Genomic DNA, 18,095 nt, shown 5'->3' with positions numbered 1-18,095 from the left:
AACATGGCAGATGTTTCAGGCGCTCCCCTCTCTCCACACTCCTAATGCAAAACAGAGATACCCAGACCCCCAGCTCACTCCACACACACACACACACACACACTGCCTCATATATTTGCATGCTGTCAAAGATTTTTCAGGATGGATGAATAGTATCGAATTAAGTCTCGGCACATCCTCTACATCCTACAGTGTTGTGCTGCACTCGCGCCTTTAATGAGTTGGAAAGAATGTCAAACGAACGGGCCATCACTTTGCGCAGTGTGTGTTCGTGACTAACGCTAGTTGTTGTGTCTGGGTGTGGAGGCGTGATGGTACAAAGGCCTGAGGACAGATACTGAGTCACTAGGCCAGGGAACCCTGCTAACACCCCCGCCCCCTCCCACAACTCACACCCAGACAGATAGCTTGGCAAGGGAGATCCTGCTCCCTTGGGAGGAACGCAGAGGTACACGGCTCGACCGTAAAGTAAGGTAAGCCTTCCAGTTCAAACAGAAACAGCACACTTACATTTCATCGAATCAGGAAAAAAAAATCTGGAAAGGGCCTTCTAGAAGTGTGTAAGTGTGGTGTTTCTGTTTGAACTGGAAGGCTCACCTTACTTTATGGTCGAGCCGTGTACCTCTGCGTTGTGTGGCGATGTTTACAGGGCGGACATCACACCAATGTGGTGAGACAGGGTGGAGGGGGAAGGAGGATGCTATTTCCAGCCCCCTGTCAACTGCAGCAGTGCCTCTCCCCAGCAGTGACGTGGTACAGACTTCTAATCCCGACAGGGGGGGGGGGGAGGAAGAAAGGTGGAGGGGAGAGATAGATGGAGGAAGCGCTGCAGGGAGTCGCACGAATCCGCTTCACGCCCCGCTGCCCTGATTGCTTTCTATTTTTACCCCCGCTGCTGCCACCAACCGCCGCGATCCGCATCCCCGTCGGTCGCCACGGGAACGCTAGACAGCATCGCGGGAGACCGGGGACTATGTCGCTGGGTCTCCATGGAGAATGTATTCTACCCTTAGCGCAACAGGAGGGCACGGGAGCTATCTCAGACTAAGCACAGCCTACGTGGGTCCATTTCATTCACCGCTCGCAGTCTACCAAGGCTCGTCATTGAAGCTAAGACACACAGAGTAGCGTAACGATCCAGGGCTTTGTAACAAGTTCATAAATCGATCACTCGATTGTTTTTTTAAAGAAGCACGGCGGGGCTTTTTGCATACTGCATGCTAGGCCATCCCCGCTTGAAGTCTGCGGCCTGCGTGAGCGCTGATGTCCATCAGGGAAGTGAACGACGTGGGACGCGCTCAAAGACAATCTGCAGCTCAAAACACGTTGTGCTGTATTGTGGGCTTACCAGAACCATGCTCATCCTATGTTCCCTTACATTGCAGTTGGAGTGTCGTGTCTTTACTTGGTAAGACCTGCATTAGGCTTATCATGTCCGGGAAGATATTTTTTTTGTTTTTTCGAGAACCTAAAGTTGGAGACAGCGTGATCTAGGTTAGGCTCAGCTTTGCGAAAGCCCTGTCCTTCCGGATTCATGGGCTATTTCTACCCTCCAGTCCTGCAAGCTGCAAGACTTGCAGTACTCAATCTCTTATATTCTATTACGATTGAAATAAGCACATTTTATATCGTCACCGCAGGGAGGTTAAAAAAGAGAGCGACCTAGCTTCAGGTTTTTTAAATATTTCGTGTTTTAAAAAAGCTCTAAAATCCATCACTGCACCTGCTGGCTGCAACCCGTTTGGTAACTGGGTCAAGACTAGGGAGGGTGTTGCACCTCTATGCTGCTAAGCAGGGTCTATTCTTGCCGCTGGCTATCACGTGCTTTAGGTCCAGTCTATTCTAGTCGTTGGACATGGTACAAAGAGGATATATGGCAAGTAAACAAGTTTATCACGTGAAAGTCTTTAAACTGCTTTTTTTGGGTGGGTGTAGCAAAGTAAAGGGCATCTCCACAATCATGTGATTCAATGAGGATAAATTAAGTATTATAAAAGATAAATATAGTTGGGTTCTCTGTTGAGAGGAATCAGAGGGTACACACTGTGATTGTTTGTTGGGTGGATATATCTGTATCATCTGTCTATTTCTAGATAGATATACAGTACATTGATATAAAACTGTGGACAAGAAACTATGATAAATTCCCCAGCTTTACAAGCGGCACTAACGTTGCTGCATGCTCTCTGCGTTTTCTTATTTCCCAGGGAAAAACTGAATCCATAATTAATGTTTCAGGAAATGGTGCTCAAAATGTCCAAATCAAAGACCCGAATGTTGCTTTCAAGGGCATGCATAAGACATGCTGTTTCAAAAATACAAAGTAAGGGTTCTTTACTAAACCATTGTTGTTATGTAGGTTGGGATGGTTTTAATCTACACCTCTGGGTCAAATACAGCGCATCCTAAAATAAATTGCCTCAAGTTTCAACTGCCTGTAATTCCCCCCCCCCCCAAAAGAAAAAAGTGTCAGTTCCTCTAGCCAGATTGAGTGCGCCTCAGTCTGCAGAATGCAGAGTCATCTGCACTTCTTTAGGGATATCTGTGTTTAAGCAAACAACACTGTCTTAGCTTATCCTGTCTGCTCCACTCCTCTAACTCTGCAACACCTGCCAATCAGCTATCAGAGACAGAGCATGGGTCCAGGAACAACAGCAGCTTTGTGAGTCCCCTTCGCGTGCCAACCGTTGGAGCACTTTAATGAAGACAGACAGGAAGTGGGAGACGGGGGCCTTGCACAGGAAATGACCACATATAGATTCTGGAATCCAAAGGCCAGGAAATGTTTTTATACTGTTTTCTTCTCTTTTTTTTAATCAATGCATACTGTAAGACTTGCTGTCAGAGATTGGGTGATTATATGCAGTGATTAAAGTAAGATCAATAGGAGCATTACTTATCATTGCTGTCAAATGTTGGTCGGGGCTTGCTTTATACTTGCAATGTCTTTGATCTTGCAGAAGACAAACTTGTCCTAAACGTGCCGGTAATAGTCTGCCTCCTCACATAAATGTAGGTTTGATTTGGTAAACCCTCTTATTTTGGAAGGACCATTGAATTACAAACTGGTTATTTGGACTGCGGCCACTCCTTACCTCCTGGGTTCATAAGCAGCTTTCCAGACATGAAAAAAGAGAGAAAGAGCGCTAGAAAGAAAAAGACAGAGCTACAAAGAGAAAGAAAGCTAGAGAGCGAGAGAAAGAAAGTAAGGAAAAGAGAGGGAAATTGCTCTGTGCCGAGGTAAATGCTAAAAAGAGTGATGTTAACCTGTCTACTTTCATACGCCAGTTAAGCTTACCAGCTTTTGTGTTTTACTAGAGACTAATTATCTTTATATCATCTGAAGTTCTGAAAACATAACATGTACTTCCTGTTGCCTGATCAAAACAAATCTATATACATAGCAAGCCAGCCCTGAAGTAAAGTCGTTAACCGTGTCTCATCATTGTTTACCACTGTAATTCAATTAGTCTTAAATTGGAAGGGGAAAAAAAAAGAGATTCTGTGACTTCATAGCAGAATTATGAACAGTTTTAGCTTGGCAAGCACTTGTCCCAGAGAGAACCAAGAGGGAGGTAAAACGTGTGTTTATTCAGGCCTCCCAGGAGGTCACCACAAACTCTAAACTAACAAACCTGAGCAGCTTTTTGGTGAGAAGTTGTGTGTTTTCCAAATAGTTTGTGAGGCCTATAACTCAAGACAAATTAAACCCCTTTAATTCTTCCATTTCCTATTAAACCGTTAAAGTCTGTAGGGCCCTACTATTGTCTTAGAAGTCAGAAAAAAAGTTCAAGCCTTTGTAAGACAATAGCTAGACTTCTTTTTTTATAAGAGGAACATTTCACATTTATGCGATCAGGAATTATAGTAGTAATAGTAGCTTTTTATGTTATTCTAGTTTAGTGCTTGAGGGTGAAATAAGAGGTTACAATTCTGAATGCTGTTTCTGCTTTGGCATCCTGGAGGTGCCCTGAAGGGGTACAGGGGGGCAGGCCAGGATCAGGGGTCAGAATGGCCCGGGTCAAGGGTCAGGATGAGCCTAGCTGATGTCATTAGCAGGTCATCAGCAACCACAGGAAACTCTCCATGGATATGCAGACCTCTTGATTGACATAGGTCACGCCACATTCATTGTATTAATAACCCATTCATGCTAATTGCAACAATCTCCAGGCCATACTGATTATATGTGTGTGTGTTGGTGTGTTTGTCTATGTGTGTGAATATTTGTGTGTATACATAGTTGTGTGTGTTCTAGTGTGTGTGTGTGTGTATACAGAACATGAGCAGATAACTTTGAGAGACTTTACGTGTGTGCGTGCGAGTGTGTGTTTTGGGTGTGTGAGGAGGGTAGCTGAAGTACCTGTCTTCCTGAGGGGGAAGTCGTCTTGGGGGAAGGGTAGAGTGTACTGGCAGGTGGGGGACGTCCCTCCCAGCGGAGATGAACTCTGGTCCAGAGAAGTGTGGTGGGAGGACCTGGACACAGCACACACACACACCAGGTCACACACAGGAACGGCCTGAAAATGTTTCCCAATTCCTAATTCTCTTTTCAAGAGTGATAAGTAGCCAGTTAACAACACAACAACAGATTCTTTTCACAAATCACAGAGATAATTTCCGAGTGGCCAGTCAACAGTACAGTAACTACCGTTGAAATAGACGCTGGTTTCCCCAATATGTATTTCCAGCTCAGTACTTACGTGTACCAGAGCTTGGCGTGGTGAATGGCAGCGTGTGCCGCCCCGTTGCTTGAAGGATCCTTCGCTGATTTGCTCAACAGAAACTCTTGGAGTTTCTGCTTGACCTCGGTACTGGCCACCGCACCTGTGAGACCAGAGGTCGGAGCCACAGGGATTGGGGTTACCCTAGGGCTCAGGTGACATCAGAAGCCTAAATCTGATACATCCACATGGATTATCTGTCTTTTTTTATTGTTGTGAAACATTGCTCGATGATAAGCCACGCCATAACTGACACCCAATATAAACATGGAAAGTAAGTAAGTATAAGTCTATTTATTTTCGCAAGAATTCATGTCAATGAGTGTGTATATTATAGAAACATCCCCCTCTAGTGGCCAGACAGAAAACCGCATTGAAGCAGCCATAACAAACTCGGAAGTATGAAATTGTAAAGTTAATATTACAGGAAGGGAAGACCCATGAGTAGCAATTCCAGACTTCCCAGAGTCTCCTTCCACTCGGCATTTCAGTATCTATCGGACGTCAGCTCAAGCAGTGCGGTCTGATTTCGCAAGCCTGGTTTCACCGGGGCCCCCGTTTCGGGGCGGCGCCACGTGACGTGGCGGAAGCGGTGGCGAGCCCTTACTCTCTCGGGTGCGCTCCTTGCCCCTCAGGCTGAGGCTGAGGACGTGCTGCTCCCTCCTGTGGCGCTCCAGCTCCTTCTCCTGCTGGCTCTGCTGCTGCTGCTGCTGCTCCAGGCGGCGCTCCTTCTCCACCAGCTCCTGCTGCTGCTTCATGACCTGCAGCTCCTGCTGGAGCTACGCCCGCACGCACGCACCCACACACACACATTTACACGCGTACGCACATGCACGCACATACACGTATGCGCACACACGCACGCGTGTGTAGACACAAACGCGAACACGCATACAGAAGCACACACACATACACGTACGCACGCAGGCAAAAACACACACGTACAGGGCACACACACACACACACACGCATACACCGTCAGCACAGAGGCCACTTAGGATTGCCCCACTGGCCAGCACAGGCAGCAACGTTCTAACGTTGACATCCTTTCTGTCGACTGGACTGGATTTGAGCTCCGCATGTGTGACTGCGGTGTGGTGGGGGGGTGTACGGTAGTTGTGTGCGGCGCCGAGCGCTGCGTGCTGTCCTGACCTTGAGGTGCTCCTGGAGCTGGGCCTGGTGCTGACGGGTCAGGTTCTCATGCTGCTTCTGGAACTCGCTGATGAGCAGCTGTTTCTGGATCTGCTGCTGCTTCTGAATGAGCAGCAGTTCCTGCTGCAGCTGCCTCTCCCACAGGCCCGGGTCCGAACCTGGCCCCAGCATCCTCAGGTCTGTGCGCAGGTCCAACGGGGACACAGGTTCGACAGCCAACGGTACTTCGGGCTTGATATCCACTGTGAGACGGACAGAGAGAGAGAAAGGGGGGGGGGGGATGTTGCAGGCAAATGTTATAAGAATGGCTTTTGATCTGTATTATGTAACCGTTTATGACTACAGTTTATAATATTCAGTGTAGGACATCACACATGACTGGGTAGGATGTTGTTTAGGGCTGGGGGGAACCGGAGAGATGCTCTAAAGGAGGACAACGTTAGGAACCCTGCCAGCGGAGAGAGGGAAGGGGCGAGGGGAGGAGGGGCAGGAAGCAGGGGAGAGGAGCGGAGAAACGCTGCCCTTGTTCCTCTCGTGATCATCACAAACCCCTCAATCATATTAGCTTCTACAAACAAACGGAAGATCAAATCCCTGCTTGCCGCCCCCTGGGGGTGCTTGATGGAAGCTTCTCACGGCGTGTCGTTTAAACGGTCGTTTCAAGTATTTACATAAAATGGCCCGTCTGTTTCCTGTACTGTAAATAAATAACGGGCTTTCAGAGCTGTGGTTCACCTTGACATCGTGTAGACATCACAATGTCTTCCATAAAACATTCAAGGAGAATGGGTGTGGGTTTTTTTGGCGCTTAGACCCCGTGTTTGTTTGTGTATTCCTGTTCTAGTGTTCCAGGCTTCTCCAGGGCTACATCAGGGAAGATTGCCTTTGTCTTCTCTGACCTGCACCCTATTATAAGTAATAGCTGGGTACAAAGAGACAGGGCATTCCCTTGGTCTGCTGGCCCTAAATATAGCCTATTCCATAGAGGAAATCAATAGACACTTTAGACGATAGAGGACAAGGCTACTCCATCTTTCAATCCCAGAGAGGATGGTTAGCAATGCTGCTTCAATGCTCCCTCACCAGGGGCTATAAATTACAACAAGCTTTATTTTACAGCGACTCATCTCTCTTCCTTTACACTGGAGCAATAACAAGAGGTACTGTGCTCTGATATAACATATACCCACTGCTGTGGTTTCATTTCCAATTCTCGGAACACAGTTTTGGTCTCAATCAACGTGATGTAACGCCGGGAGAAAATAGTACAAATTGTACAGACATTTATGTCTCGTCCATATTTAGTCTGAAAGAAAATATTCAAACCTACTTAAAATGCCATCGGCTAAGGGGAGATTTATTGAGTGCATTCATTGCCTTAATCTCCTCAGGGGTCACATTTGGGAGCATAAATACAGGCAGTGTTAGAGCAGCACCTGTTCACAGAGAGCCTGAGAGGATTCCCGACACAGTATGTGACTCTCAACATGTTGACACCAGGGACACAGCATTTGGTGGGCCTCGGCCCTCACATTTGTAAACCCCATAAAGCTGGCCCCTTAAAATGCCTGGTCAAGAGATTAAACCTAGCATAACAAATAGCCTGCTTATCAATTAACAACATACCTTTCCCCGCACTCTGATAATGTGAAACATATTGCCGCCCGTTTGTTTTTCGAGAAGCAGGCTGCTTTTAATTGCCACCGTACCGTCTGTGTGTGTGTGTGTGCGCACGGCAGTGATGATTATAAATAGCAACATAAAAGCAAGTGGTGCAATCTTGGGCTATGACAACCCCCACACCCTATCCACCACCCTAACTTGCTGCTGCCATGGTAACGCTGGCGACATAATTATGTCTCCCTTCTCGCAGATATTGAGTCTCTCTGCGTGTTGTCTTCCTTTCTGCTGAAGCTTGGTGACATGGTGGGTATTATATCATCCTCTGGTGTCTCCTTATGTAAGACAACCAGGAGTTGATGAAAGAAAAGCCTCATCAAACATTTATGCTGCAAAAACAAACAAACACCTGCAATAAAAAAGGAAGCTGGCTATACAGAGGAGAGGGGATTTAGTGTCAAAGAGGGAAGACAGCAGGGGGAATCCACTCATACCGAGCATTCTCTCACTTTCCGTCCCTCTTTGTCTTCTCTCTCTCTCACTCTGTCTCTCCCTCATTCTGCCGCTCTCCTTCTCTCTCTCTCTCTCCTCCTTTCTCTCTTTGTCCCTGTCTCTTTCCATTTTTGCCATTCTCTCTCTCTCCGCCCCTCTCTCTGTCTCCTTCTCTCTGTCTTTCTCCCTCTCCTTCTTTCTCTCTGTCCACCTCTTCCTCTCTGCCCCTCTCTCTGTCTCTCTCCCTCTCCCTCTCTCTCTCTGTCTCTCTCCTCCTGTTCTAAAAACAGCCTTGGTTAAATGACAGAGGAGTGAGGCTGCGAGAGCAGGCACCTGTAGCACAGACCTTCCTCTAGTGACAGCGAATATTAATCTTGGCTTGTAAGTACTTGACAAAGGACTCTTTTGTAGCACTCAGGCACAGTTCCAGGAGTAATGTTGAACCTGTGAACCGACGAAGGCTCTGTGAGTCAGACAGGCCCGACGCTGCTCTAATGGAGCTAAATATAGCATCAAAAACACCTGCTGGCTGGGAGAATCCGCCACTGTGATGTCTAATTAATCTCATATTTCATTCTGAATCCCTCGCTGTGACTGGCATTAAGACGCTCCACTTTCATCTAAAGGATCAAGCTGGGGCTACAATCAGAAAATCGTGAAGAGTAGAGAATGTGGAATGTCTGCCTCGGAACTGAAGGGGAGGAGAGCGCGGCCAGACCTTTTGTGGCCCCAGGGTGGAGGAAATGACCCTTGAGAGAGGCAGAACGGCCTGTTGTGCAGGTTCTTTTCCCCATTCCATCATCGCATGACTCTGCGAGCATACTTATGAAAGACCATGTCCCACTTCTGAAAGGTAATGAGGGTAGACGTTGTTTTTCGGCTTCAAAGGACATTCTCCCTGCAACCCTGGTTTACTGGCCTTTCGGACGTTGTGTTCTTTGTTGCGTGTGTCTAGATCGTTCGCGAGATCATGGGCTGGATGAAAATAACATGAAAATGCCGTGAAGAGTAAATAACTAAAAGACAGATCAGCACGCATCCATTTACTGAGCAACATCACATGTTGTCATTAAAATAGGCCATGTCACTAATTTTAGGATTCATAAACTCTTGCACCATGAGAACCAAAACTCAGATCTTCTGTTGATGTGTATACCAACAGCTAAGGCTGAGGAGAATACGGAACCACCAGTAACCAGCTAAATATAATTTAAGCTTTTCAGAGCAATGTCTTAATATAGACAATGTGAGAAAGACTGTCACACCAGTGAGGCCGCCCGCTCGATTTAACACGGGTAAAAAAGAAAAGCCCTGTGCTGCATTTACGTAACATCGGGGGGGCTTTTGAAACAAACGCTCGATGTGGCAACACAATCGTTTGTTCTAACCGACCCAGTCTCACTACAACACACTGTAAAACCTACCAGTTTGCGCTTTCTCGAGGGAAAGTGAGAGCTCCTCCCATTGGCGGAGCGCGAGCTTGAGATGTCACAGGGCTCTGGTAAATAGGAGATTTATGAATGACAGGTCCCAATTTGTTTTTAGCACCAGGGAGTGACAAGCACCCTGTCCCATGCCTGAATTCCTCCCTCACGGAGTGCTGGCCAAGGGGGGTTAGGGTGACGCATGGACAGGGAGCGCTCATACTGGCCCCTGTGGCCACACTGCTGCTCTCCGTGAAGGGGTTTATTTCTATAGCAGATTCGTCTCTCATTAGCCATCGCGGCGGTTAGAGAGACGATCACAGCCCCTTAATTTGAGATGTTGGATGGCTGTCTTTTTTTACCCCTTTGGCCACATTAGCGTCTTCCCACACGGCGGAGAGAATAGAACGACATCACCAACTAGAGGAGTGTTACATGTGACGAGACTGATATGTGTCGGGCTTGGTTGGACTTCTTCCCATCTATTCTAATAATAACAGTCTGGAAGGCCGTGACACTTTGTGCCAAGTTAGATTCTGCAGTAAGATATCTGACTGCTGTCTTGTGTAATTTGCACAGTACAAATTATATAAGTATGCCAGTCGGAATATAGCCCTCCACATCAAAACACATTTAATCCTTAACGTACTATCGTTTCATGGTATTTAGCTTACAGTAGCTACATGAAATTCTGTTATTAGCATTTTGCTTAAACCAAATGCATCACATTTCAAATACCAGTGTCGGGTGAAGTTACAAAACAACTTAACAACAGCAAACAGACTCAACAAAAGTATTTTGCAACTCCCTTTTCCAAGAAGTATAAATAGAAACTGAGAGTTGCAGAAGATGTTTCAGGGCAAAAATAGACTTTGCTTCGGCCTGCAATGTGGCGCTGGATCTCTCATTAAGTGCCTTGTTATTTTGGGCAGCTGGTATGTCTAAAGCAGGAAACGGGCCTTTATTTTAAGTCTCAGGCTCGTCCTTGTAGCTAAGCCAGAGCTGTGGGCTGCAGGCTATCTGCTAACAAAGAGAGCAGGGCCCACGAAACACCACAGGCCATTTCACAGGGGAAGCTTGACTGATACCTTCCTATCCAGTCTTAGGCCCCGCCACCTCCCTGACAGACATCAACACACAACTCTGTAACAACAGAAAGAAAGTCATAGCCAAGATGGAGGACAGTGTCTGACTGTGCACAGCCAGACATACTATCACAGGGTGTATGGTAATTTTCTTTTTACTATTTAGTCTTAAGAAGGCATGAAACGTCAAAACAACATACTTTGCGATGAGAGTCAATCATTTCCTCTGAAAGACTGTAATCAACCAGGAAAAAAAGAACTAATCTCTACACAAAACACTTTGAAGCCTCCTTTCTGTCCTCCCGGTTTTCCATAGCGACAGGAAGGACTCGAGTTAAAGAGCAGCAGAGCAGAACAGCAACATGGACGATTAGTCTTGACCAGACGCTAAACACAACTTCCATATGATAAAGACATCTAAGAAAACCTAGTGGCCGGCAAACATAAGGTAGCACCAAGGCATGAAAACCAAAGCGGCCCCTCGAATGCCGCATAGCAATATGTCATTTTGTCATTTTGTTGTAAACACGTAGTAGTACCTACTTAATGGGACAATTAAATTCAAATTACTCAGTAACAATGTAAATGTGACATGTCATTGTCGGTCTATTGACCACACAGAAACTGAATAGGACACAATTATGGCTGAAGCAGAGAGAGAGAGAGAGAGAGAGAGAGAGAGAGAGAGAGAGAGAGAGAGAGAGAGAGAGAGAGAGAGAGAGAGAGAGAGAGAGAGAGCGAGAGAACAGGGAGTGATGAAAGGCGGACATGAGAGATGCAGCATTGTTTGTCTTTGTTCTTCTGCAATGTTCCCTCTTGAAAACATCTGACATGGCACGCTGCTGTCTGATTAGTGGTGCCTGTGAATGAGGCACCAAGAGCCCTGGCTCTTTGTTACTTCCTACCCTTTGAGAGATTCCTGCTACCTACGCTATCTCATCAAAAATATAAAAATGAGATGTTCTCTCCGCAATCTGAGCTCGGTCTGTTGAAACATGAAAGCTAGGGAGAAGGGCATTAGATAAAGGCTCAGCGTAAGAGGGGCGTTTGAAAGAGACCTTTATGAATACTGTCCATAAGCACCACTTACAGCACTGTACCACTGAATATCCTTAACCTTTGTAAAGACGGACAAGTTGGTAGACAGTGATATGGGGGTTCATATTTTTGACCAAATGATTGTTCAAACGTTTCGTCGATTCGGTCTCAATCGAAAGGAGCAACAGGGATGCATCTCCCGTGCTTCTACAGTAACACCATAGAAGCGTGTAACAACAGAATATTTGAACGGACAATATGATCAACAAGTCGTAGTGTAGGGAAAAACTGAGAACCGCTAAAAGAGGTTTACAGCAGAATTAATATATAGCCCTAAGCACTGTTATACTGAGAGTGCTGAGGTGGAATGAGAACGTGGAGCTGCCTCATCTTAGCAGACTAATGCCATAAGCTGAAAATAACCCACCTAAGAATAGCTGACCCACAGAATAAACAAGAAGCCTGAATTTGAGCACTTAAAATATCTGTTGTTTGGCAGATTAGGTTATGCGGCTGGAAGAAAAGCCGGTGTTGAAACCCAATATTCGTGTTCATTTATTGACCTGGAGAATTGGCAGAGAACACATCCATACTCAGGCTCAGCCCGTTTCTCCAATCAGGATTTACACCAACCATGTCTTGTCTTAAATCTCACAGCAGTAAATGTTTCGTGGTCATAGGATGTCATTCACAATACATGGTTAGCATTAGCAAAATATCCAGCCTAATAAATACTGGAATGTTACATAAAATACAGAAATACTGCCATTATCACGTTCTTAACTAGCACCGTGTCTTAGAAATTAATTTCAGGCTGAGAGTGAATGATTCAAGCGTATCTCTGGTGTTTGCCGGAGGTGGAGGAAGGATCATTGAGAAAACCTTCATCAGAAGGAGTGCTTGTGACACCCCCACTGACAACACAGACTGCATGACTCAAACAGCCTTCTTCTCCTTGAAACACACTTCGCACCATACATAATGGCATTTAAATACCTTCCCACAACACCTTTCTACAGCCTAGGACCAGCTTTAGGGAGGGAGACAACTGCATATTGAACAAGCACAGGTGGAACAATTAAAAAGAACATTCGAGTGACTCAGAAGATACAGTCAACAGGCATTACTCACACTGATGTCAGCTTTCGCATTCTCTCCAGTTCAATTCTGGGGTTAAAAATAGAAGCCTCATTGTCTCCGGTAGATATATACACAGAGATAACCTGTTTGATGTTCACTTTATATTTTTGTATTGGTATTTCCTGTTACCAGACAGGCGTGGAAGCACGCAAACACAAAATCACTTTAATGCTTCCCTTCGTATCCATGTAACAATTTAAATAAATCATTCGTGAATTACATTGTTATTCCTCAACTGACAATGAAACAGTCCCAAGCAGACAGATGAATAAAGCTGCGTAAATCAAAAGTCTGACTTTTCCTACTGAACCAGTGAAGGCACAACTGTTTCACATTATCCATAATACACTAAAACTGAGACACTGACAAGATTAAGATTATTCACTGTAAAATCATGCAGCCCATCGAATGATCAAATACCTGGATACAGAGAGCAGCGCCTGATCATACGGTGTTGCTGAGCTGAGAAGTTTGGAGCCCTCTTTTCACAGAGGGGGAGAGAGACAGACTGCCAGAGTGGAGAGTTGAGACGATGACACAGAGCGAGAACGAGTGCCAGAAAGAGTCAGAGAGGGTGGGAAAAGGGGAGAAGAAGACAGGGAGATGAGGAGACACTGGAAAGGGAGACGGAGGAAACCATAGATGCGAAATGGACGCGGGAAAAAAAAAAGAGAGAGATAAATCCCTTAGGAGTAGAAAAAACACAGGGTACTCTGGTCACCTGAGTTGTTCACGTTATGCATCTTGCTCTGGCCGAGCAGCTGCTGTGGTCCAACGAGTCCTTCTGTTGTGGAGAAACTCGACTCGCCCTCGTAAATCGTCTGCAGCATACTCCAGTCAGCGCTCAGGTCTCATCGCAAGCCCAGTGCTTCCTGTCACCAAGAGCCAACCCTCAGCCACTCAGGGAAAATACCAGGCGACGCTCTCCCTTCCTCTGACTTCTCCTCTGAGGCAGAGCTCTCGGTGCGGCTCACTAACCACACACTCCCTCTGCTCGGCAAGGCTTCCCCCCCTCTTTCTGTGCCTTGACTCAGGCTAGTACCTACTCTGACTGGGTTAGTGGAGAAATGACAAGTCCTGCCTGCCTGATACTTGGATTGTAACACTGAGCTACTACCCTCCTATGCGCCTTATCTCTCTCTCTCTCTCTCTCTCTCTCTCTCTCTCTCTCGCCTGCCGTCTCTTACTCTCTCAGTAAAATGTCAGAGCGGAGAGCCTGTGTTCCTGTAGAAAATGTAGAGTTGGGTTGCTAGGAGAGCCAAGTGCTGTGTGTCGAACACTTCTCTGAGCAGTAATGCTAGCCAGGGAGGGTGCAGGCTTCATTTGCATGTGAATCAACAACAGTGTGCCCCACAGGTGACAGAAATAGAACAATGGCCGGCCCTGGCTAAAAATAGGTCAGGCGAGGCGAGGGGATTGGAGCAGCATTGATGCGTTTAAAAATACCCCACCAAACACAGCTGTCTTCTTCTGCTCCAGCCAGAAGGCTTGTCTCCTGACTGCTTCTCTGCAGATGGAGGCTTGATTTCTTCCCTTTCTCCCTTTGTCTATTTATCTCTCTTAAGGCACTCACACATATACATGTATTTATATATATATATATATATTTATATATATATATACGTATGTACAGTTTGTTTGTGTATATGCTGTGTATATTTAGATATAGAAGCAATAAAAAGAGAAAAAGGATAGTTATGTATATACTATAGCTTTACGATCTTTAACTCATTGCCTCTGTTGCTCAGTACAAAGTCTTGGCAACTAGCTCATTTTATCCTCCTCATGATTCTCCCCTGACAAATCTCCCAAGGTCTGGCGATAACATCCAAACGTAACACTTCTCTCGTTTCTAGGAGCGACAACACATTAATCTCATAGCAAAGCCTGCTTTCTCAAAAGCTGGGAACATAACCCATCTTGTAGGTAAAATAGCTGATCACAAAGCTGCAACATTCTACCGTTGACAACATCCACCAACACCAACACGTGAAATGTGCCAGGTCCCCTTGGACCCCCTGACTATGTGAACGGTGTCCCATGAACGCCCTGATGCAGCGCCCCAGCACCACCCCCACCCACCCGGCCCCACCCAGCCCCAGCACCACCCCCACCCACCCACCCCCACCCAGCCCCACCCAGTACCACCCCCACCCACCCACCCCCACCCAGCCCCAGCACCACCCCCACCCTCCCACCCCCACCCAGCCCCACCCATCCCCAGCACCACCCCCACCCACCCACCCCCACCCAGCCCCAGCACCACCCCCACCCAGCCCCACCCACCTAGCCCCAGCCCCACCCCCACCCACCCACCCCCACCCAGCCCCAGCACCACCCCCACCCACCCAGCTCCACCCACACACCCCAACCCAGCCCCACCCAGCCCCAGCACCACCCCCACCCACCCAGCCCCACCTAGCACCAGCACCACCCCCACCCACCCACCCCCACCCAGCCCCAGCACCACCCCCAGCTCCACCCACACACCCCCACAAAGCCCCACCCAGCCCCAGCACCACCCCCACCCAACCAGCCCCAGCCCCACCCAGCCCCAGCACCACCCCCACCCACCCAGCTCCACCCACACACCCCCACCCAGCCCCACCCAGCCCCAGCACCACCCCCCACCCACCGAGCTCCACCCACCCACACACCCCCACCCAGCCCCACCCAGCCCCAGCACCACCCCCACACAACCAGCCCCAGCCCCACCCAGCCCCAGCACCACCCCCACCCAGCCCCTGGCCTTAACTCAGCATTAGAGACCAGAGATCACTGTGTATCCAGGCCACCAACACTCCTCTCCAGGGCAGGATGATGAATTAACGGTTTGTTTCCCAATATTATAGAAACAAAGTTAGAGCATCATAATGTGGGGACAGCCTGAATAGCCTGGGACTGTAACGTATCTCTCCTATCATGATGGAGTAGACAGTGTACCACAATCTACTGTAGTCCATGTTTTACTAAGACATGAACAATTCTATCACAGGAGTCATACATTGCTAGGTTTGTAAAATGACACGTTACAACAGTGAAGCTATCTTTTGATATATTTTTTGTGGAAGGTTAAAACAATCATTTTGAATTTAAACAATGTACTACTTCAACCGATCAAGAGCTAGAGTTCATATAATGATCCTCCATCCCATAAACGTCAGGTAGAGTGTTCCCTCTGACCACTGATGCACGGTAGACATTCTGGACAGGCAGGCTGTGCCTTTAAATTTTTCATCTTCCTTCATAATTTGACCTGTCCCCAGCCAGGGGCGGGGAGCCAGCAAAGCTATTTTTAGGTACCAAGCTCTGACAACTCTAGGGTGGAGAGAGAGAGAAAGAGAGAGAGAGAGAGAGAGAGAGAGAGAGAGAGGGAGAGAGAGAGAGAGAGAGAGAGAGAGAGAGAGAGAGAGAGAGAGAGAAAAGAGAGAGAGAAAAAAGAGAGACAGCTACAGAGAAAAAAAAAGAGAAAAAGAGAAGGAAAGAAAATAGGTGGAGAATGAGAGCGGGGGGAGTGAAAGAGAGAGAGAGGAGATAGAGTGCGAGAAAGAAAGAGACAAAAAGAGAGACACAGAGAGAAAGAGAGAGACACAGAGAGAAAGAAAGAAATAAAAGAGAGAGAGAGAAATAGACATTTTAAGATGCATTTTTACTGTGTTGTTTTAGCTGGACAAACATTTAACCCCTCGACCCTTTTATCACAGCACAACAAAAATGCCACATAGGAAACGCACAGCTCAAAGGCTTCCTGTGTCATTAAAACGATTGTACTGTTATTTTATGGTACCAAATAAATCACATGCAGTTCATTTGTCTGTTATGTTCCATTTGCAAGAGGTGACATTGTATTTGAACTAGACTGTATCATTACAAAGAAAAGATCAATGCAACACACCCTATTGGATAAGCATCTATGGACAACGGTTCAATTTGATGTGATAGCTAATCACATTAGATGCTTGGTTCGCAGAATAAATATAGTTAGATCATCTTTAAAAAGACGGCTATTTATCAAATCTAAAGTGCATCATGGAAAACGCAACATTCAGTGACAATTTTAATCTCCACTAGGCGACATAATCCTACTTAAATGGGGTTAGGGAAGTGGCCGATCTATCTGAGGTGGCTTTGGCTGGCGTGCTGAAGAGGTTGTTCCGTTGCCCATCTAAAGAGGGATCCGAGCCCAAGGTAATGACAGCTAAAGACCCTTCTGAAGTCAACCATCTGGCACTGTGTCAGCCAGTGCTGATTCTGTAGAGTGACCTGCAGACCACGTAAGGTATGGCGATGACGTGAAGACAGGACATAACTCTGAAAGGGACTATGACAGTGCAATTCCTATTCTGACAACGCAATCTTGTCACATTGATGGAAAAACCAGACTGAAATTGCAGCGTTTATTTTCAATGACGTTTCACAATTCGAGTCTGTTGCAATATGGGTTAAATGTACAAATAGCAATTCTGGTAAATGTATTTGCCAGAATTCAGACACACAGACACTCAGACTTTCTTCAGAATGAATGTCCTATTGACATGATAACAATTCAAGAAAAGGGTTCCAGTTTCATTTCAAACCAGCCTGTTGCTAGCTTTTCTTCCTGCATCCTCCTCCTGAACAACACCTGACACTCTGCCCCACTAGTCCCCATACCGAAATAACAGAGACAATAAATGTGGTCGAGTTAACAGAGATTAACTTACACTTTGTATTTATAACTAGTTTCCTGTGTCCAATGAGGGATTGTGGGATTGGAAATAGCTGTGGCCGATGGTCAGGGGCCAGTAAACCTGCGATGTGGCAAGCCCGTTATAGCTCCTTCTGCGTCACCAGCGGCCTTTGTCTGCTTTAGTCCTATTAAAGCATTTAAGTGTGAACGTCAGCGCGCCGGCTGTAGAGCCACTCCACTCAGCTCTCCATGGGCTGGGGCCATGGTGCCTGTCACCTCCCTCACATCAACCACAAACTGGGTGTGTGTGAGTGTGCGTCTGCTGGAGAAAGAGAGGGGTGTGTGAGCATGAAAGTGTTTGTGTGTCTGAAAGAGTGCGCGTGTGCCAGTATTTGTGTTTGTGTGTGAGAGGGTTTGTGCGCGTGTGTGTGTATATGTTCTCGGGTGTGCGTGCAGCGTGCGTGTGTGCATGTGTGTGTGTGTGTGTGTGATGAAGGTTCGGCGCTGGAGAGGCCGTCTAGGATGGATGAAGTGGGGTGATAGGGAAACAAGTGGGCCAGGCCAATGAACAGCCCAGAGCGTTTTCCAAATTTAAATAAAAAGGCCATCATACACTGTTTCAAAGAGCAGGGGGTGTGAGATGAGAAAGGTCATCACACAAACACACCCGCACACACACATATAGTCACACATCACACACATGTAGGTTCTGTGGCACATCCAACATCAAGTTGTTTTCCTGCTGTGTTGT

The 18,095-nt window shown here is 46.8% G+C and overlaps 1 protein-coding gene across 4 annotated transcripts in view; it reads right to left on the bottom strand.

Annotated features, from left to right (window-relative positions):
* Positions 1 to 18,095, bottom strand: part of hdac9b (histone deacetylase 9b) — a 37,185-nt gene that overhangs the window by 7,936 nt on the left and 11,154 nt on the right. The window contains exons 1-6 of one of the 4 annotated variants that reach the window (XM_067237977.1): positions 13,397 to 13,504; positions 13,096 to 13,183; positions 5,877 to 6,118; positions 5,325 to 5,503; positions 4,704 to 4,829; positions 4,364 to 4,476 (exon numbers count right to left, since the gene is read on the bottom strand). In XM_067237977.1, coding sequence (XP_067094078.1) covers positions 4,364 to 4,476; positions 4,704 to 4,829; positions 5,325 to 5,503; positions 5,877 to 6,118; positions 13,096 to 13,123 — 688 coding nt within the window. In that variant the 5' untranslated portion in view covers positions 13,124 to 13,183; positions 13,397 to 13,504. Of the gene's footprint in view, positions 1 to 4,363; positions 4,477 to 4,703; positions 4,830 to 5,324; positions 5,504 to 5,876; positions 6,119 to 13,095; positions 13,375 to 13,396; positions 13,915 to 18,095 lie in introns of those variants that run through there. The other 3 variants (XM_067237975.1, XM_067237976.1, XM_067237978.1) reach the window with 3 other exon arrangements.

This window comes from Osmerus mordax, chromosome 6, assembly GCF_038355195.1.
Source record: "Osmerus mordax isolate fOsmMor3 chromosome 6, fOsmMor3.pri, whole genome shotgun sequence".
Lineage (NCBI taxonomy): Eukaryota > Metazoa > Chordata > Actinopteri > Osmeriformes > Osmeridae > Osmerus > Osmerus mordax.
Note: the sequence above shows the minus strand (reverse complement) of the source record. Positions and strands in the feature narration are given on the sequence as shown.